General features: G+C 45.0%; 1 protein-coding gene across 1 annotated transcript in view; it reads left to right on the forward strand.

The window, feature by feature from the left end:
* The first annotated feature begins 225 nt into the window (after positions 1-225).
* The window catches only part of ADAMTS3 (ADAM metallopeptidase with thrombospondin type 1 motif 3), a 175,325-nt gene continuing 151,904 nt past the window's right edge, over positions 226-23,646 (forward strand). The window contains exons 1-2 of the mRNA XM_060779409.2: positions 226-677; positions 16,914-16,941. Coding sequence (XP_060635392.2) covers positions 597-677; positions 16,914-16,941 — 109 coding nt within the window. The 5' untranslated portion in view covers positions 226-596. The remainder of the gene's footprint in view (positions 678-16,913; positions 16,942-23,646) is intronic.

Raw genomic sequence — 23,646 nt, forward strand, 5'->3', positions numbered from 1 at the left:
GAATTCGGAGCACTTCGGAATTCGGGCTAAGGGATGCTCAACCTGTATTTCTTCTGAATGTCTTGGGAAAGTTTCTAATTAAAAAAAACCCGAAAAGGAAAACTTCTCCCCCAACTCTGCTCCAGGGGGGTGGGGCGCGACCGAGGGGGGCGGGCTTTCCTTCCTTCCTCCTCCTCCTCTTCTTCTTCCTCCTCCTCCTCCTCCTTTGGCGGCTTTATTAAGCAGCCGGGCAGGTTCTCAGGCGAGAAGCCGGCGCGGGCAGCTCGAGGGGAGGCGGTCGCGGGAGTCGGGGCGCTGGGGCTGATTCCCAAAGGGACGCTTCCTGGAGCCTCCGCCTCCTCCTCCTCTTCTTCTTCTTCCTCCTCCTTCTGTTCCTTCCTATCCGGCTTCTCTCCGTCTCCTTGGCCAGGCGCTGGACGGACAGAGCCTCTGCTCGGGCGTCTTCCTCCTCTGCTCCAAGTCGAGCCCAGCCGTGCGCCGGTCTTTCTTTCTTTCCTACCTTCCTTCCTTCTTTCTTTCCTTTCTTTCTTTCTCCTTCGCCTTCTTCTTTCGGGGCACCCTCAGCTCCGCTGGCCGGCCCGAGGCTTCCCGTGGGGATGCTGCTCCGCTGCCTGCTCCTCTTCCTCGCCGCTGCCGCCGCCACGCTGGGGCCCCGCAGGACGGCTCTCCGCGCCCAAGTAAGTGCCCCGAAGAGAAACACACTCACACGCGCACACACACACACACACAGGCCTCTCCCTCACACCCACGACCCTGGAGGAAGGAGAGGAGAGGATGGGGAAGGAAGGTCACACGGGTCTCCCGCGGGTGGGAAGTGGAGATGGGCGCGAGGGACACCCCTGCAGCCAAACTTGGCTGCTTCTTTATTGGCCGCAGTGGATGCTACTACTCCTTCCTTCCCCTTCCTTCCTTCTCCCTTTCCTTCCTTCCTTCCTTCCTTCCTTGCTTGCTTGCTTCCTTCCTTGCTTCTTTCCTTCCTTCTCTCCTTCTTTCCTTTTTTGCTTCCTTTTTCCCTTCCTTCCCCTTCCTTCTTTCCTTCCTTCTTTCCTTCCTTCCTTCTCTCCTTCGTTCCTTCCTTCCTTCCCCCTTCTTTCCTTCCTTCTTTCCTTCCCTCCTTTCTCCTTCTTTTTCTCCTTCCTTTCTTCCTTCTTTCCTTCCTTCCTTCCCTCCTACCTTCTTTCCTCTTTTCCTAACTTCCCCTTTCCTTCCTTCCTTCCTTCTTTTCTTCTTTCTTTCCTTTCTTCCTTTTTCTTTCCTTCCTTCTCACCTTCCTTCCTTTCTTCCTTCCTTCTCACCTTCCTTCTTTCCTTCCTTCTTTTCTTCTTTCTTTCCTTCCTTCCTTTTTCTTTCCTTCCTTCTCACCTTTCTTCCTTCCTTCTCACCTTCCTTCTTTCCTTCCTTCCTTCTTTCCTTCCTCTTCTCCCTTCTCTTTATATGATATTATTCATCTTTATCTTCTCCTTCCACTCTTCTTCCTCTATTTTCTCTCTCTCCTTCCTCTTTATCAACCTCTTCATACCCCCCATCTTCACCTCACCCCTCCTTCTCCTTTTTCTTCTTTCCTCTCCAATTTCTTTCCCCTCCTCCTTTTCATTATAATTCTCTTCTTCCTCCTCTTTTCTTCTTCATCCTTCACCATCCCTTTCTCCTCTTCTCCTTGCTCCTATTCGTCATTATCTTCTTCTTCCTCTTTTCTTTCTCTCTTCTTCCTCCTTCATAGTCTTCCTCCTTGCTCCTCCTCGTCTTCCTCTTCTCCCTCCTCCTTCTTTTTCTTCTTTCTTCTCCAATTTCTTTCTCCTTCCCCCTCCCCTTCTTTATCATTGTCTCCTTACTCCTCTTCTTCCCCTCTTCCTCCCTCATCTTCTTCCTCCCCTCCTTCTTTCTCCACTTCCTCTCCTTTTCCCTCTGCAATCCTCCACCTCCTCTCCTTCTTCCATCTCCTCCCTCCTCCTCCTCCTCTTCCCTTTCTCCATCCCTCTTCCAACCCCCTTTTGGGTTTTGCTGGTGTGATGTTATGCCTGGCTCCTGCACAGAATTACCACTTGGCAAAAGCCACCCGGAGCTGCCTTACGGTTTTAATTTGTCCAGTAATAAAATAACTTTGTTTGTTTCCCACTTTTTGCTTTTTGCTAACACCGGCTTTTTCTCTTTGCCTGTGTGGGTGATGTGTGGCTGGAGAGAAAGGATTCCCAGAGAGTGTGTGAGAAAGAGGGAATGGGAACTTGCAGGATTCTTGGTAGATCTGCTCTGTCCAAAGTTTAGGAGGATCTTGTTGTTGTGTTGCACATGCTTTCCATCCCTCACAGAGGGAAGCGGAATCAACTGGCATGGAATATATATATATATATAGTACAGATAGAATCAAAGAATAGAATCATAGAATCAAAGAGTTGGAAGAGACCTCATGGGCCATCCAGTCCAACCCCATTCTGCCAAGAAGCAGGAATATTGCATTCAAAACACCCCTGACAGATGGCCATCCAGCCTCTGTTTAAAAGCTTCCAAAGAAGGAGCCTCCACCACACTTCGGGGCAGAGAGTTCCACTGCTGAACGGCTCACACAGTCAGGAAGTTCTGCCTCAAAGATATATCAATGCCTTTGATCCAATGGGTTTACTCTAGCTGGAGCTAGCAATTGGTTTCAGTACACATAATGTATTTGATAGTGATGGGGTTGATAGTGCTTATCACATTCTCAGATGCACTTACCTGGTGGATGAGGACCTAATGGTGGATTGGGACTACTGCCTCCTAGGGTGGTGAGACACTATGGTGCATTGGAATGGCATTAAGCATAGATTTTAGAACAGCGGTTCTCATCTTTCCTAATGGTGCAACCCCTTAATGCAGTTCCTCATGTTGTGGTGACCCCCAATCATAACATTATTTTTGTTGCTACTTCATAACTGTTATGAATTATAATGTAAACATCTGGTATGCAGGATGTATTTTCATTCACTGGACCAAATTGGGTACAAATACCCAATATGCCCAAATTTGAATACTGGGGGGATTGATTTTGTCATTTGGGAGTTGTAGTTGCTGGGATTTGTAGTTCACCTACAATCAAAAGAGCATCCTGAACTCCACCAACGATGGAATTGAACCAAACTTGCCACACAGAGCTCCCATGATGAACAGAAAACACTGGAAGGGTTTGGTGGGCATTGACCTTGAGTTTAGGAGTTGTAGTTCACCTACATCCAGAGAGAGCCACAATGATGGATCTGGACCAAACTTGGTACAAATGCTCAATATGCCCAAATGTGAACACTGGTGGAATTTGTGGAAAATAGATCTTGAAATTTGGGAATTATAGTTGCTGGGATTTACAGTTCACCTACAATCAAAGAGCATTCTGAACCCTGCCAGTGATAAAATTTGGCCAAATTTCCCAAACAGACCAACAGAAATTACTGTTTTCTGATGGTCTTTGCTGACCCCTGTGATACCCTCTCATGACCACCCTCTCATGACCACCCTCATGGGCCATCCAGTCCAACCCCCTGCCAAGAAGCAGGAAAATTGCATTCAAAGCACCCCCGACAGATGGCCATCCAGCCTCTGTTTAAAAGCTTCCAAAGAAGGAGCCTCCACCACATTCCAGGGCAGAGAGTTCCACTGCTGAACGGCCCTCACAGTCAGGAAGTTCTTCCTCATGTTCAGATGGAATCTCCTCTCTTGTAGTTTGAAGCCATTGTTCCGCGTCCTAGTCCCCAAGGAAGCAGAAAACAAGCTTGCTCCCTTCTCCCTGTGGCTTCCTCTCACATATTTATACATGGCTATCATATCTCCTCTCAGCCTTCTCTTCTTCAGGCTAAACATGCCCAGTTCCCTAAGCCGCTCCTCATAGGGCTTGTTCTCCAGACCCTTGATCATTTTAGTCGCCCTCCTCTGGACACATTCCAGGTTGTCAATATCTCTCTTGAATTGTGGTGCCCAGAATTGGACACAATATTCCAGATGTGGTCTAACCAAAGCAGAATAGAGGGGTAGCATTACTTCCTTAGATCTAGACACTATGCTCCTATTGATGCAGGCCAAAATCCCATTGGCTTTTTTTGCCGCCACATCACATTGTTGGCTCATGTTTAACTTGTTGTCCACAAGGACTCCAAGATCTTTTTCACACGTACTGCTCTTAAGCCAGGCATTGTCCCCCATTCTGTATCTTTGCATTTCATTTTTTCTGCCAAAGTGGAGTATCTTGCATTTGTCACTGTTGAACTTCATTTTGTTAGTTTTGGCCCATCTCTCTAATCTGTCAAGATCGTTTTGAATTCTGCTCCTGTCCTCTGGACTATTGGCTATCCCTCCCAATTTGGTGTCATCTGCAAACTTGATGATCATGCCTTCTAGCCCTTCATCTAAGTCATTAATAAAGATGTTGAACAGGACCGGGCCCAGGACGGAACCCTGCGGCATTCCACTTGTCACTTCTTTCCAAGATGAAGAGGAAGCATTAGTGAGCACTCTCTGTGTTCGTCCACTTAACCAATTACAGATCCACCTCACCGTAGTTTTGCCTAGCCCACATTGGACTAGTTTCCTTGCCAGAAGGTCATGGGGGACCTTGTCGAAGGCCTTACTGAAATCCAGGTACGCTACATCCACGGCATTCCCCGCATCTACCCAGCTTGTAGCTCTATCGAAGAAAGAGATCAGATTAGTCTGGCATGACTTGTTTTTGATAAATCCATGTTGACTATTAGCGATGACTGCATTTTTTTCTAAGTGTTTGCAGACCACTTCCTTAACAATCTTTTCCAGAATCATCAATAGGTCTGGCTACCTTCACTGATGGATGGTCAGAGAGTATCACCATTCATAGCCTAACCAAAAATAAAATCTTGGTGACTTGATTTTTAGGTTTGTTCTTGGAGTTGTTTGGGGTGCTGATGCAGAAAATTGCATTGGATTTTTTTTGGTGTGTATCAGGGAAACTGCAAGTCGCATCTGGTGTGAGAGAATTGGCTTTCTGCAAGGACATTGCCCAGGGGATGCCTGGATGTTTTTTGATGTTTTACCATCCTTGTGGGAGGCTTCTCTCATGTCCTCACATGGGGAGCTGGAGCTGACAGAGGGAGCTCATCCACACTCTCTCTGGATTTGAACCTCTGAACAGTCCTGTTGGCACAAGGGTTTAACCCATTGCCCCACTGGGGGCATCAGATAGACTGCATCAACTCTAGTTTCTTTGATATGGTTTTCTATAGTTGAGTATTTAAGTCTGGTATACAGCATATGTTCTGTATCTCAAAAACTAGTGCTGATAGGGGGAAACTGGTGCCATTTTCAGAATCAGCAGGTCAAATATACCCAGAAACAGGTCTTAATATTTGTGGCACCAAAATGTATTTTGGCCAGTTTGATGCTAGCTGTAGATCATTCTCTGGTAAAGATTCCCCCCGACATTAAGACTAGTTGTGTCTAAATCGGGGGGAGGGAGGGGGTGCTCATCTTCATGTCTAAGCCAAAGAGCTGGCATTGTCCGTAGACATCTCCAAGGTCATGTGGCCTACATGACTGCATGGAGTGCCGTTACCTTCCCGTCAGATCGGTACCTATTGATCTACTCACATCCACATGTTTTCGAACTGCTAGGTTGGCAGAAGCTGGGGTTAACAATGGGAGCTCACTCTGTTCTGTAGATTTGAACAGCTGACCTTTTGATCAGCAAGTTCAGCAGCTCAGTGGTTTAGCCTGCTGTGCCACCGGGGGGCCCAAAGGATGCTGCATCTCTGCAAAAATGGAAAAAATGCATAACAACCCCCACCAATCTACTTTAGAAATCTCTTGGTCTTCTCGTGCTTCTGCTGAAAGTTGTCCATAGGAACATGTTGGAAGTGTGTGTGTGTTGGGGGGATGTACAAATACCTAGATACATGTTCTCTCTAGGAAGCTCTAAATCCTCCAGTGTGGCTCTGAAGTCAACGTCTGGTAGAAGTTGACCATAAGGTTGCAGTGGAGGGCCTAGATATTCCCAGAGAGTACATATTAATCAAATCCATGAATAAGCAAATCTGGAAAAGTTCAGCTCTGAAATGTGAAAGGCTGACTGCATCTGGAAGGCCAGAAATTGGAAATGGCTGGCCTAATTCGTTAATCCGTGGAATGTTGCAGACCTGGATTTGTCGAAGGTTTTCATGGCCGGAATCACTGGGTTGTTGTAGCTTTTTCCAGCCTATATGGCCATGTTCTAGAGGCATTTGCTTCCGACGTTTCACCTGCATCTATGGCAAGCATCCTCAGAGGTGGTGAGGTGAGGATGCTTGCCATAGATGGAGGCGAAACGTCAGGAGAAAATGCCTCTAGAACATGGCCATATAGCCCGGAAAAACCTACAACAACCCAGACCTGGATTTGTTCTTGAGTTTTTAAAACTTATGATCCTGTTCACAATGTTCTTAGAAAGCAATGTGCATTTAAATGACACCCTCCAATTCCATCACGATGGAAATACTCAACTACGTTTCTCATGACATGTGCCACTTTTGCATGAGCACAGACTTTGAAAAGTGCTATTTTGGGAATACGGTCCATTAAATACAGCAGAACCTAGTTTAAAGTCAGTATGGGTGAGATATAGTACATCATAATTCTAAGTAAACACTTCCAGTTTCAAATCCTGACTCTAAAATAGCAGATCCAGTTGAACTCAAATGCTATTTTACTTGCAAGAAATTCTGAATTAAGAATTCTGAGCAATGCAGTTGTGGAAATAGGAATCACCAAACCCAGCAGCCTTGCCCAAACACGAATCAAGGAACATGAAAGGCACTGCAGACTACTTCAACCAGAGAAGTCAACCATAGCAGAGCACTTGATAAACTAACCTGGATGCAGCATATTATTTGACAACACAGAAATGCTGGACCACTCTCACAACCACCATGTCAGACTACACAGAGAAGCCATTGAAATCCACAAGCATGTGAACAATTCCAACAGAAAGGAGGAAACCATGAAAATGAACAAAATCTGGCTACCAGTATTAAAAAAAAAATCTAAAATCAGGGCAGGAAATAAAGAGCAACACTTAGCCAACAGGCGAATTCCAGACAGGGAACAATTAGGGCCAGCTAACACCTCCCAACAAAGGATTCCCCCAGGCAGGATGCAGCCAGGCTTTGAAGCGGCAAGGCCATTTGGTGCTAATCAAGCTGGGCAATTGCAACATTGCCTCAAGCAGACAAGAGTTCTTTCTCCCACCCTGGGCATTCCACAGATATATAAACCCCACTTGCCTTGTTTCCAGCAGACCTCACAACCTCTGAGGATGATTGCCATAGATTTGGGCAAAACGTCATGAGAGAATGCTTCTGGAGCATGGTCATACTGCCCAGAAAACTCCCAGCAACCTAATTCTGAACTAACATAAATGTACAGTCACCTCTCCACATTTTCTGGGGTTAGGGACACAGCATGTGAAAGTGAAAAAGCCAAAATAAAGATTTTTTTTTAATCTTAGAGAACAGCTCTCTAGGAATTTCTAGGACTTCCGCATTAACTTCTACTGAATGCTAGCCAAAGAATTGCATTAGAGAGACTAGTGTTTCCTAGAGAGATGTTTTCTCTAGAATTTCTTAGGTCCTCTAGCATGAGAGGAGCACGAAGTTGATTGTAGAGTCACATTGGAGGACCTAAGGAATACTCAAAATAACATTAAATCCACAAATTATCAAGTCCACAAAAGACAACTGTAAATACAGTTCTCCCCCATTTGTTTTTGGTCAAACTTGTGTTTGGGGGACTTTGAAGCCCTTCAAAATGTGCAAAACAATTGGTTCAGAAACAGTTACGAGATGAATCAAGTAAGTGTGGATTCTGCAGGCGATGATGGTTGGATCATATTAGACAGCCATCATTGGACAAATTGGAACAAAAGATCCCAATTCTAACTGTGCCAGCCTTTTGCTTGTGGTCAATTATATGCTCCAAAAGTCATTGCTTAAGTTGCTTGTTGTATGATGGAGTTTATCCTTGAGCATTTGTTCTTTTGTTATGCATTAGTTTAGTGTTTCTCAGCTTGGGGGTCAGGACCCCTGAGGGGGGGGGGTCGTGAGTGGGTGTCAGAGGGGTAACCAAAGATCATCAGAAAACACAGTATTTCCAGTTGGTTATGGGGGTTCTGTGTGGGAAGTTTGACCCCGTTCTATCATCAATGGGATTCAGAATGCTTTTTGATTGTAGGTGAACTATAAATCCCAGCAACTACAACTCCCAAATGTCAGGGTCTATTTTACCCAAACTCAACCAGTGTTCACATTTGAGGATATTAAGTATTAATGCCAAGTTTGGTCTAGATCCAACATTGTGCTCTCTGAATGTAGGTGAACTACAACTCCAAAACTCAAGATCAATGCCTACCAAACCCTTCCAGTATTTTCTGTTGGTGTGCCAAGTTTGGTTCAATTACATAATTGGTGGAGTTCAGGGTGCTCTTTGATTGGAGGTTAAGTATAAATCCCAGGAACTACAACTCCCAAATGACAAAATCAATCCCCCCACAACCCCACCAGTATTCAGATTTGGGTGTATCGGAATTTTGTGCCACATTTGGTCCAGTGAATGAAAATACATCCTACATACCAGATGTTTACATTACAATTTGTAACAGTAGCAAAATTACAGTTATGAAGTAGTAACGAAACTAATGGTTGGGGGTCACCATAACCTGTGGAACTGTATTAAGGGGTTGTGGCATTAGGAAGGTTGAGAACACTGGATTAGTTACTATATATGTAACTTAGGAGATGACTTTTCAGAGAGGTGAAGAAGGCAGGAGACAGTGATTGCTTTCCACATGTGGGCATCTTTTGCAATTTTTATTAGAGTTACCAAAAACTTGTGTAGTTTGTTTCTTCAGAGATCACCCTATCTGACCCATCTTTCTCCATAATCTCATTTCTAGAGCAGAGGGATAAACGATTTCTGGATTCCTCTTGCATGTTGTCTTTGCTCATTTCTCTCACACGCTGTCTCCCTTAGGAATTGTAGGTTTAGTTAGCTTTTAAAAAAAGCATTTCTTCAGCCATGAGACACTAATTTTCTTTTTGGCACAGCCGTGCAATATCATAAAATGGCCCATTCAGAAATGAAGTTTATTAGCTCAAGCTGTTTATGTGAAAGTTATTATTTATGCAGTCTTATTAGAGCATTGGGGAATAGCTGTTTATTCACTTACAGGCAACACTATTCCTGGACATGGGGTAAAGTGAGCGGAAGGAAAGTGTGAGGAAGTAGAGTAGATACTTCAGGCTCAATGAAGGTGACAGACTCCAGGTCATGTCTATACTGAACAGATAAAATCCAATGTAAAAGGCTTTGGAATTGCTCCAAAGTATCCCTAGAGGCCTTTGGCCATCCACACCAAGAGATCATTGGGGCACAATCATCGCCTCACTTCCAGGAAGCAGCTTCTACCCAGAGGCTTGCTGGTGATATCACATTTCTGGTCAGATGGTTCAGTGCCAGAAATGACATCACCAGAAATGCAACATCACCAGCAAGTTCCTGCAACAAAGCTGATTGTTTACAGAAGCAATGGATCCGTTGGTGATGTGGACAGTGGCAGATCCAGCTGGATCCAACTGCCGACACCTCCAAAACTGTAGGATTGCTGCGGAGTTTCCTGGAAGCTCCAGAGTAAAACCCTACATTCCATAAACTTGGATCAGAGTTCTCAAATGTTTTCAGCCATGGAACCCTTTTTGAATCCAAAGTTCCTTGTGGAGACCCAACCAATTTTATATATTATTATATTATATTATATTATATTATTATGTTATATTATATTATATACTAGCTTGGGGACCCGGCGTTGCCCGGGTTATTAGAGAAAGTGTGTAATGGTAGTTTTGTATGGCAAGTTTGGTCTTTATTGGTCTTTGGATAACGGCTGCATTATTTTCAGGAAGTGAGTGAAGGTACTTGAAGTCCCATCATCCATGGCCCATCCTCCTACAAACAGCAGCAGGATATAGAGTGGGTCATGGGGGCTCTGTGTGCCAAGTTTGGTCTTTATCAGTCATTAGATGAGGGTGGCAGTGGTGTCAGTAAGTGAGTGAAGGTACTGCAAGTCCCATCATCCAAAGTCCATCCCCTTTCAAACTGCAGCAGGATGTAGAGTGGATCATGGGGGCTCTGTGTGCCAAGTTTGGTCTTGATCGGTCATTAGAAGAGGGTTGCAGCAATGTTTTGAAGGGAGTGGAGGTACTTGAAGTCCCATCATCCATGGTCTGTCCTCCTCCAAACTATAGCAGGATGTAGAGTGGGTCATTGGAGCTCCATGTGCCAAGTTTAGTCTGGATTAGTCATTGGCGAGGGTCTCAGTGGTCTTAGGAAGTGAGCAAAGGTACTGCAAGTCCCATCATCCATCTCCAAATTTTTCCAAACAACACCAGGACATAAAGTGGGTCATGAGAGGTCTATGTGCCAAGTTTGGTCTTGATCCGTTATTGGATGAGGTTTGCCGAGGTCTCAGAATGTGAGTGAAGGTACTGGAAGTTCCATCATCCATGGTCCACCCTTCTCCAAAACTGCAGCAGGATGTAGAGTGGGTCATGGGGGCTCTGTGTGCCAACTTTGGTCTTGATTGGTAATTAGATGAGTTTTGCAGCAGTCTTGGGTAGTGGAGGTACTTGAAGTCCCATCATCCATGGTCTGTCGTCCTCCAAACTGCTCCAGGATGTAGAGTGGGTCATTGAAGCTCCATGTGCCAAGTTTAGTCTTGATGAGTCATTGGCGAGGGTCTCAGTGGTCTCAGGAAGTGAGTGAAGTGACTGCAAGTCCCATCATCCATTGTCAAATTCTTCCAAACCGCACCAGGATGTAGAGTGAGTTATGCGGGCTCTCTGTGTAAATTGTGGTCCTGATCCATCATTGTTGGCAGTTGTAATGGTCTTAGAAAGGGAGTGCAGGTATTGCAAGTCCCATCATCCATGGTGCATCCTCCTTCAAACTGCACCTGGATGTAGAGTGCGTCATGGAGACTCAGTGTGCCAAGTTTGGTATTTATTGATAATTGGATGAGGGTTGCAGTGGTATGAAGAATTAAGCAATGGTACTGCAAGTCCCATAATCCACGGTCCATCCCCGGCCAAACCACACCAGGACGTAAAGTGGGTCATGAGAGATCTCTGTGCGAAGTTTGGTCCTGATCAGTCATGGGATGAGGTTAACAGCGGTCTCAGAATGTGAGTGGTGGTACTGCAAGTCCCATCATCCATGGTTCGTACTCCTCCAAACTGCAGTAGGATGTCAAGTGGGTGATGGGGGCTCTGTGTGCCTATTTCGGTCTGTATTGGGAGTGTTCTGACCCAGCCCCCGGCCATTCCTTTCCTCTCTTTGTCATCTCGGAATGTTGGATTTGAGGCTGGCCAATCAGAGACCATATGCAAATTTCCTTCTGTCATGCCCCGTTTCTGCCATGAACCCTCTTCTCCACCAGGGGCTCCTATTGAAGCTGGCCAATCAGAGACCATATGCAAATAGCTCCACAGCGGCAGCCAATCAGAATCTTGGAACTTTCAGGCTAGCCAATCGGAAAGCTGCCACAAACACGTCCGCCCTCCACACTTCCGCCCTTCGCATACAAACACTCTTCTTTATTATATACTAGCTTGGGGACCCGGCGTTGCCCGGGTTATTAGAGAAAGTGGGTAATGGCGGTTCTGTATGCCAAGTTTGGACTTTATTGGTCTTTGGATAATGACTGCATTATTTTCAGGAAGTGAGTGAAGGTACCTGAAGTCCCATCATCCATGGGCCATCCTCCTACAAACAGCAGCAGGATATAGAGTGGGTCATGGGGGCTCTGTGTGCCAAGTTTGGTCTTTATCAGTCATTAGATGAGGGTGGCAGTGGTGTCAGTAAGTGAGTGAAGGTACTGCAAGTCCCATCATCCATTGTCAAATTCTTCCAAACCGCACCAGGATGTAGAGTGGGTCATGCTGGGTCTCTGTGCAAATTGTGGTCCTGATCCATCATTGTTGGCAGTTGTAATGGTCTTAGGAAGGGAGTGCAGGTATTGCAAGTCCCATCGTCCATGGTGCACCCTCCTTCAAACTGCACCTGGATGTAGAGTGCGTCATGGAGACTCAGTGTGCCAAGTTTGGTCTTTATCGGTAATTGGATGAGCGTTGCAGTGGTCTCAGGAATTGCGCAAAAGTACTGCAAGTCCCATAATCCATGGTCTATCCCCAGCCAAACACACACCAGGAGGTAAAGTGGGTCATGAGAGGTCTATGTGGCAAGTTTGGTCCTGATCAGACATTGGATGAGGTTAACAGCGGTCTCAGAATGTGAGTGATGGTACTGTAAGTCCCATCATCCAAAGTCGATCCTCCTTCAAACTGTAGCAGGATGCAGAGTGGGTCATGGGGCCTCTGTGTGCCAAGTTTGATCTTGATCAGACATTAGATGAGGGTTGCAGCTGTCTTGGGAAGGGAGTGGTGGTACTTCAAATCCCATCATCCATGGTCTGTCCTCCTCAAAAGTGCACCAGGATGTAGAGTGGGTCATGGGGACTCTGTGTGCCAAGTTTGGTCTTGATCAGACATTGGCAAGGATCTCAGTGGTCTCAGGAAGTGAGTGAAGTGACTGCAAGTCCCATCATCCATTTTCAAATTCTTCCAAACCGCACCAGGATGTAGAGTGGATTATGCGGGCTCTCTGTGTAAATTGTGGTCCTGATCCATCATTGTTGGCAGTTATAATGGTCTTAGGAAGGGAGTGCAGGTATTGCAAGTCCCATCGTCCATGGTGCATCCTCCTTCAAACTGCACCTGAATGTAGAGTGCGTCATGGAGACTCAGTGTGCCAAGCTTGGTATTTTTTGGTAATTGGATGAGGGTTGCAGTGGTCTGAAGAATGAGCATTGGTACTGCAAGTCCCATAATCCACGGTCCATCCCCGGCCAAACCACACCAGGACGTAAAGTGGGCCATGAGAGGTCTCTGTGCGAAGTTTGGTCCTGATCAGTCATTGGATGAGGTTAACAGCGGTCTCAGAATGTGGTGAGTGGTGGTACTGCAAGTCCCATCATCCATGGTTCATAGTCCTCCAAACTGCAGTAGGATGTAGAGTGGGTGATGGGGGCTCTGTGTGCCTATTTCGGTCTGTATTGGGAGTGTTCGGACCCAGCCCCTTCTGGCCTTTCCTTTCCTCTCTTTGTCATCTCGGAATGTTGGATTTGAGGCTGGCCAATCAGAGACCATATGCAAATTTCCTTCTGTCATGCCCCGTTTCTGCCATGAACCCTCTTCTCCACCAGGGGCTCCTATTGAAGCTGGCCAATCAGAGACCATATGCAAATAGCTCCACAGCGGCAGCCAATCAGAATCTTGGAACTTTCAGGCTAGCCAATCGGAAAGCTGCCACAAACACGTCCGCCCTCCGCACTTCCGCCCTTCGCATACAAACACTCTTCTTTATTATATACTAGCTTGGGGACCCGGCGTTGCCCGGGTTATTAGAGAAAGTGTGTAATGGTAGTTTTGTATGGCAAGTTTGGTCTTTATTGGTCTTTGGATAACGGCTGCATTATTTTCAGGAAGTGAGTGAAGGTACTTGAAGTCCCATCATCCATGGCCCATCCTCCTACAAACAGCAGCAGGATATAGAGTGGGTCATGGGGGCTCTGTGTGCCAAGTTTGGTCTTTATCAGTCATTAGATGAGGGTGGCAGTGGTGTCAGTAAGTGAGTGAAGGTACTGCAAGTCCCATCATCCAAAGTCCATCCCCTTTCAAACTGCAGCAGGATGTAGAGTGGATCATGGGGGCTCTGTGTGCCAAGTTTGGTCTTGATCGGTCATTAGAAGAGGGTTGCAGCAATGTTTTGAAGGGAGTGGAGGTACTTGAAGTCCCATCATCCATGGTCTGTCCTCCTCCAAACTATAGCAGGATGTAGAGTGGGTCATTGGAGCTCCATGTGCCAAGTTTAGTCTGGATTAGTCATTGGCGAGGGTCTCAGTGGTCTTAGGAAGTGAGCAAAGGTACTGCAAGTCCCATCATCCATCTCCAAATTTTTCCAAACAACACCAGGACATAAAGTGGGTCATGAGAGGTCTATGTGCCAAGTTTGGTCTTGATCCGTTATTGGATGAGGTTTGCCGAGGTCTCAGAATGTGAGTGAAGGTACTGGAAGTTCCATCATCCATGGTCCACCCTTCTCCAAAACTGCAGCAGGATGTAGAGTGGGTCATGGGGGCTCTGTGTGCCAACTTTGGTCTTGATTGGTAATTAGATGAGTTTTGCAGCAGTCTTGGGTAGTGGAGGTACTTGAAGTCCCATCATCCATGGTCTGTCGTCCTCCAAACTGCTCCAGGATTTAGAGTGGGTCATTGAAGCTCCATGTGCCAAGTTTAGTCTTGATGAGTCATTGGCGAGGGTCTCAGTGGTCTCAGGAAGTGAGTGAAGTGACTGCAAGTCCCATCATCCATTGTCAAATTCTTCCAAACCGCACCAGGATGTAGAGTGAGTTATGCGGGCTCTCTGTGTAAATTGTGGTCCTGATCCATCATTGTTGGCAGTTGTAATGGTCTTAGAAAGGGAGTGCAGGTATTGCAAGTCCCATCATCCATGGTGCATCCTCCTTCAAACTGCACCTGGATGTAGAGTGCGTCATGGAGACTCAGTGTGCCAAGTTTGGTATTTATTGATAATTGGATGAGGGTTGCAGTGGTATGAAGAATTAAGCAATGGTACTGCAAGTCCCATAATCCACGGTCCATCCCCGGCCAAACCACACCAGGACGTAAAGTGGGTCATGAGAGATCTCTGTGCGAAGTTTGGTCCTGATCAGTCATGGGATGAGGTTAACAGCGGTCTCAGAATGTGAGTGGTGGTACTGCAAGTCCCATCATCCATGGTTTGTACTCCTCCAAACTGCAGTAGGATGTCGAGTGGGTGATGGGGGCTCTGTCTGCCTATTTCGGTCTGTATGGGTAGTGTTCTGACCCAGCCCCCGGCCTTTCCTTTCCTCTCTTTGTCATCTCGGAATGTTGGATTTGAGGCTGGCCAATCAGAGACCATATGCAAATTTCCTTCTGTCATGCCCCGTTTCTGCCATGAACCCTCTTCTCCACCAGGGGCTCCTATTGAAGCTGGCCAATCAGAGACCATATGCAAATAGCTCCACAGCGGCAGCCAATCAGAATCTTGGAACTTTCAGGCTAGCCAATCGGAAAGCTGCCACAAACACGTCCGCCCTCCACACTTCCGCCCTTCGCATACAAACACTCTTCTTTATTATATATATAGATATAGATATAGATATAGATATAGATAATGCGTATGGAGTTTATTAGCTCAAGCTGTTTATGTGAAAGTTTATTATTTATGCAGTCTTATCAGAGCACTGGGGAATAGCTATTTAATCACTTACAGGCAACACTATTCCTAGACATGGGGTATCAAGCCTCCGGTGGCACAGTGGGTTAAACGGCTGAACTGCTGGACTTACTGACCAAAAGGTTGGTGATTCGAATCTGGGGAGCAGGGTGTTTGCCTGCTGTTAGCCCCAACTTCTGCCAACCTAGCACATGCAAATGTGAATAGATCAATAGTTACCACTCCAGTGGGAAGGTAATGGCGCACCATGCAATCATGCCTGTCACATGACCTTGGAGGTGTCTACGGACAAGTGATTTTTTTTATTGTTTTGCTTTGTTACGAGTTATTTATGGTTGTATTGTTGTTGTTGTGTTTTTTGTCTCTGATGTATTTGGGCTCGGCCTCTTGTAAGCCGCACTGAGTCCTGTGGGAGATGGTAGCGGGATATAAATAAAGGATTATTATTATTATTATTATTATTATTATTATTATTATTATTATGCTGGCTCTTCAGTTTAGAAATGGAGATGAGCATCAATCCCCAGAGTCGGACATAACTGGACTTAATGTCAGGGGAAAAACTTTATCTAATGTGTATATATCAGGCATGGGCCGGGCTAGAGGCAGGTGGATGGAGGGTGTTTGTGTGAACTAATTCACACAATGCAAAATTAAAATACAATATTTAAAAAGAAGAACAATTTTAATCAACATAAACTTAACAGTATTTCAGTGAGGCCATTCAGTACAACCCTCTTCTTGCAGGCAGGAAAACACAAAGCACCACCAACAGATGGCCATCCAGCCCTTGTAATAGTAATAGTAACAACAACAGCAATAATAGCAGAAACTCCAGAGGAGGCGGACTACTGATGGAGCCTCTGAGCACCTTGCACAGAGCCCCAAGGGTGCCCCGGAGCACAGTTTGAGAACCACTGACTTGGATTAATGTCTTGATGCAGCGTTTATGCTGCATATCCAACAATGCATCAAATGGCCCCACTGCAGCAGTTCAGTGTCAGGAGTGACTTGTGAAACTGCAAGTTGCTTCTGGTGTGAGAGAATTGACCTTCTGCAAGGATGCTGCCCAGGGGACGCCTGAATGTTTGATGTTTAACCATCCTTGTGGGAGGCTTCTCTCATGTCCCCGCATGGGGAGCTGGAGCTGACAGATGTAGCACAACCTGCTCTCCCCTGATTCAAACTCCTGACCTGTCAGTCATTGCACCACCAGGCCTCCAGTCAGTTCATTAAGAAGATATGAAGTTGAGTGATGGGTCCACTTGTATTACTTATGTGTAGACATTGCTCCAGTGAATTCTGCAAAGGCAATTGGAACAAAGATCTCACAATTTCCAGTCAACAATATAGCAACTACACCATACCAACTCACTGAACATCCATTACTAGCATTGTATATCACTTGCATATCTTCTGTCTGAGCTGACTGTTTTTGGAAACACAGTCCTGAGCTTGGTATACTGGTCCAAAAATGCCCACTGCATATGATTCTTTCATCATACTCATATCAAAATGCAATTGACATGTGTGTAATTTTTCCCCTCTATTTTTTTCCAGGCTGCTGAGGAAGAAATTATTCAACCAGGTAAGACCATTGGATTGTATCTTGTTTCTTGTCATCGATCCTGCATTTTAACTATTGATAAGAGCATTAGGCTGTCACTGAATTGCAAAGCCTCTTTTAATCTAGTCCCATGTGTAATGCTAATTTATATCAGAGCATGCAGTTTACACAAGTCAGTCCAGAGAAGTGACTGCACATTGAAATAAAAATGGATGAAATGGCTTTGTTACAGTGACCTTCTGTACATGCTCAAAGGACATATTTTGCTAGGGCTACATGCACAGAGAAATATAATACCAGTTCATAATGGCTGTGAGTTAGTCACAAGTAGAATAGACCCATTCAATCAATTGTTGAATGACGAGTGAACATGGGTTGGATATTTCCTTCTTCCAACAGAAAGGGTCTTCCACATGGAGTAGAAGGTTCTTCCATTGGAAGAAATATATATAAATTTAGACGCCTCTATGCCAATTACATAGTTATGTGGATATTATCTTTATATCCTGCTTTTCCTTAAGGAGTTCAAGCCAGTGCATTCGCTCTTTGTCTCTATTCTTTATCCTCATCGTAATCCTTCGGAGTTATGAGAGACAGAGTGAGGGGCACAAACACATAAATGGGAACTAGATTATATTGGTTGAGGCAAAAGGGTCGTTAAAGCTGCCTTAGGTGAATTAATTGAGGTTAAGACTAATATTCAATGTGTTGTCGAAGGCTTTCATGTTCAGAATCACTGGATTGTTATGAGTTTTCCAGGCTGTGTGCCCATGTTCCAAAAGCATTCTCTCCTGACATTTCATCCACATCTATGGCAGGCATCCCCAGCTACCCCTCAACCTCTGAGGATGCCTGCTATATATGTGGGTGAAACATCCAGAGAGAATACTTCTGGAACATGGCCATACAGGCTGGAAAATTCACTAATAGTTGAGCTAACCCTGGGTTGTCTTTAGGATCAGAAGCATCATTGGGTTCCTAACTGGAGGAGCAGGTTGGTCTGACCCAAGAGGGTTCTTCTTCTGTTCTTCTGTTTTGTGTATTCATTTGTTCTGCCTACACTGCATACTTCATCAAAGATGGGTCATTTCCATAAAACAAAATTATAAAAGGTTTAAGGTATGGATATAAAAGTGTGAAAAGTATCTTGGATCAGGTTAAACATGAGGCAACAATATGATATGGTAGCAAAAAGGCCAATGGGATTTTGGCCTGCATCAATAGGAGTCTAGTGTCTAGATCTAGGGAAGTCATGCTATCCCTCTATTTTGCCTTGGTCAAACCACACCTGGAATCACACTGTGTCTAATTCTGGGCACTGCAATTGAAGGGAGAGGTTGACAAGCTGGAATGTGTCCAGAGGAGGGCAACTCAAAGGATAAGAGTCTGGAGAACAAGCCCTGTGAGGAGCAGCTTAAAGACCTAAGCATGTTTAGACTAAAGAAGCTGAGAAGAAATATAATTGCCATGTATCAATATGTGAGAGGAAGTCAAGGGAGGAGAGAGCAAGGTTGTTTTCTGCTGTCCTAGACACTAGTATGTGGAAGAATGGCTTCAAACTTCCTGAACATGAGGAAGAACTTCCTGTGAGAGCTGTTCAGCAGTGGAACTCTCTGCCCTGGAGTGTGGTGGAGGCTCCTTCTTTGGAGGCTTTTAAAGAGAGGCTGTATGGCCATTTGTCGGGGGGTGCTTTGAATGCAATTTTCCCGCTTCTTGGCAAAATTGGGTTGGACTGGATGGCCCACAAGGTCTCTTCCAATTCTGTGATTCTAATCAAAGTCATAGGAAAGAAAATCAAAAGGATTGGGGCTGAATATATTCTTGAATTCAGTCTAGTCGCTTGAAGCATCCAGGAATATACCTCTGTAAACAGGTCATGGAAAAGGTGACAACTAATATGATAAGAGAACTTGAGCATCTTCCATGTAGGGCAGTGGTTCTCAACCTGTGGGTCCCCAGGTATTTTAACCTACAACTCCCAGAAATCCCAGCCAGTTTACCAACTGTTAGGATTTCTGGGAGTTGGAGGCCAAAACATCTGGGGACCCATAGGTTGAGAATCACTGATGTTAAGGACAAACAAAAAAAAAAGTTCTTTCACAACAATGAAGTGCACCCAATGAGATAAATAGCCAATTGTTACCTTCCCTGCCTCTTTCTTACCCTTATGAATGAAGGGAATGTTTTGGATGCTTCTGGTTGTTGTGGGATTGTAATGTAGCTAAAAGCTAGGTCTTGCTTAAAGTGACACTATCCATTAGGGCAATGGTTCTCAACCTGGGGTCCCCAGATGTTTTTGGCCTACAACTCCCAGAAATCCCAGCCAGTTTACCAGCTGTTAGGATTTCTGGGAGTTGAAGGCCAAAAACATCTGGGGACCCCAGGTTGAGAACCACTGCATTAGGGCTTTCTTGGCAATCTTTATTCAGAGGTGCAATTTCTTCCATTTGAGACAAAGAGTGTGTGACTTGGCCAAGGTCACCCAGTGGGTTTCCAGGCCTGAATTCAAAACCTGGTCTTTGGTGTCCTAGTCCAACAATTAAATCACTATGCCACATTGGCTCTTGGGCACTTCGCACAATGTCCAGAAGAAGAAACTGGAAAATGTCTGAATTGGTAACCTTCAGTCAGTGCTAAACCTCGAGGTAACTGAAGCTATATCTACACAGACTAAATAAAGCAGACTCACCTTGAAGCTGTTGCAAGGAGTCTGCATAGCATATGGCTGGTCTTGCAGATGAAGCATTGAATCTAATCATTTACCCAGTTCAAGTACTACAGTGTACTCCAAAGAAGGTAGACAAGGCAACAAGGGGGTTGGCTACTCTTAATCTCATCCTAACAAATGCGGACCTGATCAATGCAGTTGAAGTGGTCGAATCCTTAGGGGCAAGTGACCATGTGCTCCTGCAATTTGAGGTACAAAGGAAGGCTGAAACTAAGACAAGTCAAACCCGCATTTTGGACTTTAGGAAATCTGATTTCCGAAAAACGAAGGAAACACTGAGCAGCATTCCGTGGACACAGAAACTAAAAGACAAGGGAGTTACAGATGGATGGGAATTTCTCAAGAATGAAATACTCAAGGTGCAATTGCAAACCATGCCAACAAAGAGAAAAAATAGGACAAGTGCAAAGAAGCCAGAATGGATGTCCACTGTGTCTAATTCTGGGCACTGCAGTTGAAGGGAGATGTTGACAAGCTGGAATGTGTCCAGAGGAGGGCGACTCAAAGGATAAGGGTCTGGAGAACAAGCCCTATGAGGAGCAGCTTAAAGAGCTAAGCCCCTTTAGACTAAAGAAGCAGAGAGGAAATATAATTGCCATGTATAAATGTGTGAGGGGAAGTCAAAGGGAGGAGGGAGTAAGCTTGTTTTCTGCTGTCCTGGAGACTAGGATGCGGAACAATGGCTTCAAACTACAGGAAAGGAGATTCCTCCTGAACATGAGGAAGAACTTCCTGACTGTGAGAGCCATTCAGCAGTGGAACTCTCTGCCCCAGAGTGTGGTGGAGGCTCCTTCTTTGGAAGCTTTTAAACAGAGGTTGGATGGTCATCTGTCAGGGGTGATTTGAATGCAATATTCCTGCTTCTTGGCAGGGGGTTGGACTGGATGGCCCATGAGGTCTCTTCCAACTCTTTGATTCTATGATTCCAGGAGGATCTGGAGTGACCCTAGTGTTTTTGACGTGAAGATAGCTAGATTGGACTGGATCTGTCACAATCCAGCATCCACACGTCAAACAGATCCACTGCAGTTTTGCTGGCAAGAAGCAGAGCTTTCCCTGTGATGTCACTTCTGGTGGTCATGTGGTGGGTGACGTGTTGTGGCCTCGTCAGAAGCAACGTCACCAGCAAGGCTTTGCCAGGGTGCTCCTTTTGGCTGGTGAAAAGAAGCAGTGGCCCCATATGCTCTTTGCACAGCTGGTCAAGTGGACACCAAAATGCTCTGGGGATGCTCCCATGCTACATTCTGGACAGCTCTAGAGCACAGTCCAGTAAGTGTAGATATAACCTTTGATAGCTGGGCCACAGGCAGCTGTCAAAAAGGACCTGGGGATTTATATAATGCAGTAAACTCAAAGGTGGAGTTGAAAGTTTTCATAATCCTTTATGTTGAGCAAAGGCAACATCCACTGTGGTTGAACCAATTGTCCAGGATGTTGATTGGCTCACCTTCCATAGAAAATATATATTTTTTCGTGTCAGGAGTGACTTGAGAAACTGCAAGTCGCTTCTGGTGTGAGATAATTGGCTGTCTACTGGGACGTTGCCCAGGGGATGCCCAGATGTTTGATGTTTTACCATCCTTGTGGGAGGATTCCCTCATGTCCCTGCATGGGGAGCTGGAGCTGACAAAAGAAGCTCATCCATGCCCTCCCCAGATTCGAACCTACGACCTGTCAGTCTTCAGTCCCGTGAGCACAAGGGTTTAACCCATTGCACCACTCTAATAAGAACTCTAAGCCAGGCAATGCTTTCCTATCTTTGATAACCAAGGGAGATTCTCCACCATGTCCTTATTGTGACACGAAAAAGCTTTGTTCAGAGCCGGGACTTTGTTTCAATATTGCAAATTCCCAACACTCATGTGGAGAGAGAAGTGTAGGCAGATAAGCTAACAAAATGCCTGTGGCTTTGCAGTGAGGCTGCCTTGTGGTTTCTTAATTCTTCTACATGTGTTAAACAGGCGTGACATTTTCTGTGTAACAGTGGAAGGGTGGGTTGGGACAGAGTTTCTGCAGAGTTTTAAATTCCTCTTTGCTCGCTGCTTATGAACTGCAAACCTCCATCATCTTACTGGATGCCAAGTCAGCTGGCTAGTCTTTTGAAGCAAAATTCTCAAAGTTTTAACCCCTCGTAATGGAGGGTTAAACCAGTTGGGAAAGAACTTTATCAGGCAAAGCTTTCCTCTCAATGACTTGGAAGTTTTAAAAACCTTTATTTGGCTTTTTTGATTTAAGTCCTGCCTGTACTTCACATCCCAATACTTTGTGATCTTGGGTGACTTTTTCATGGTGCATCTACATTGTAGAATTAATGCAATTTGACAGGACTTTAACTGCCTCAAAAAGCAAAAAAGTTTGTTATCTCATCCACCCATATGGACAAATAACAACAACAATAATAATTTTATTTCTTTCCCACCTGAAGATTCTATAAATGGGTATATTAGAAGATATTTCTACATAAGATACACATTAAGACATTTTTCTATAAACTATATATTAAAATACATGGAACAGAGATTAAAACAGAAGGCTGGAGTTTAGAATTCATAATTAAAGCTGGCTGGGTATTTTGGATTTCAGAATTCCAGAGAAAAGATACTCAACCTTTACATGCTCCAGATTTTGGAGATGAGATGCCAGTTGCTGAAAAGTTACACCAGGAGAGAATTATTGCTTTGGAAAACAGCCATACCACAGCATTGCAACACATGGTTTGTTTAGAGAAGGTTTCAGATTTACTCCCCAGCATATCCTTACAAAGAATCATAAGGAGAAGGGTTTGGAATGATCACCCTTCCTGGAACTTGGACCTTCAAGAGCAGGATTCTTTTTTAATTATCTCTCACCACTATCCTCAGTGAGACTTGTGGTCCATGGGTCCACTCAGGCCTAAGCAGAATCAACACAAAATGGGGCTATATCCTATATTCCGGCATATAAGACGACTGGGCGTATAAGACGACCCCCAACTTTTCCAGTTAAAATATAGAATTTGGGATATATTCTCCATATAAGACTACCCCTCTTCCAATGCACACCAAATTTTTTTAAAGCATCAGATTTGATAATATGGTAATTTTCCTATTACTGTACCTCCTTCTCTGCCTCTCAGATCTCGCACATGTGCACCTGCACCGCTTCACTGCAGTCTTCAGGAGCGAGATCTGAGAGGTAGAGGAGGAGGTCAGATAGGTAAAAGAGGTGTGTTTGTCTGTGCCCAGAGCAACTCTATCTCTTTTTTCCATACCCCGGGTACCCCAGACTCCTGCCCCTTTACCTCACCATCAGGACCGCATTAAGTCCACGAATCCTGATGAATGGATTTTCTTCTACCGTACTTGTGCAGCGTCGCCCTTAATGCTTTCATACAGTTGCTGCATATGGCAGGGACATGGCCATTGCCATTTTTGAACTCCCCCACCATATGCAGCAACCACAGATTCTCCAATCTGATTGGAAGTTTCAGCACCCAGTCTATAAGACTACTCTCGTGTATAAGACTACTCTCATGTATAAGGCTACTCCCGCGTATAAGACAACCCCTGACTTTTGAGAAGATTTTCTTGGGTTAAAAAGTAGTCTTATACACCAGAATATATGGCAGATATATTGATATTCATAATTTGTTAAATATGGGCTTTTAAAAATACTTTCTGCAACTGTGGCTGAGTCTTGTAGTGTTATACTTGAGTATCACCAGGGCCTTCTTCCTGTGACATTGCAAGAGCTTGATTCTTTTGGCTTTGAAATCTCACCTACTGTATCTATATCCAATGGAATCTTTCTAGGAGTGTTCTGCATCCTCTAAGCAATTCCAAGGACCTAGCAAATTTCTAGAGAAGATACCTCTCTTGGAGTTTTCTAGATCAGCGTTGCTCAACCTGGGGGTCAGGATCGCTGTGGTGGTTGTGAGGAGGTTTCAGAGAGGTCACCAAAGACCATCAGAAAAACTATATTTCTGATGGTCTAAGGAAGGGAAGGCAGAAGATCTCTCC

Source organism: Anolis sagrei, chromosome 5 (genome assembly GCF_037176765.1).
Source record: "Anolis sagrei isolate rAnoSag1 chromosome 5, rAnoSag1.mat, whole genome shotgun sequence".
NCBI classification, from domain to species: domain Eukaryota; kingdom Metazoa; phylum Chordata; class Lepidosauria; order Squamata; family Dactyloidae; genus Anolis; species Anolis sagrei.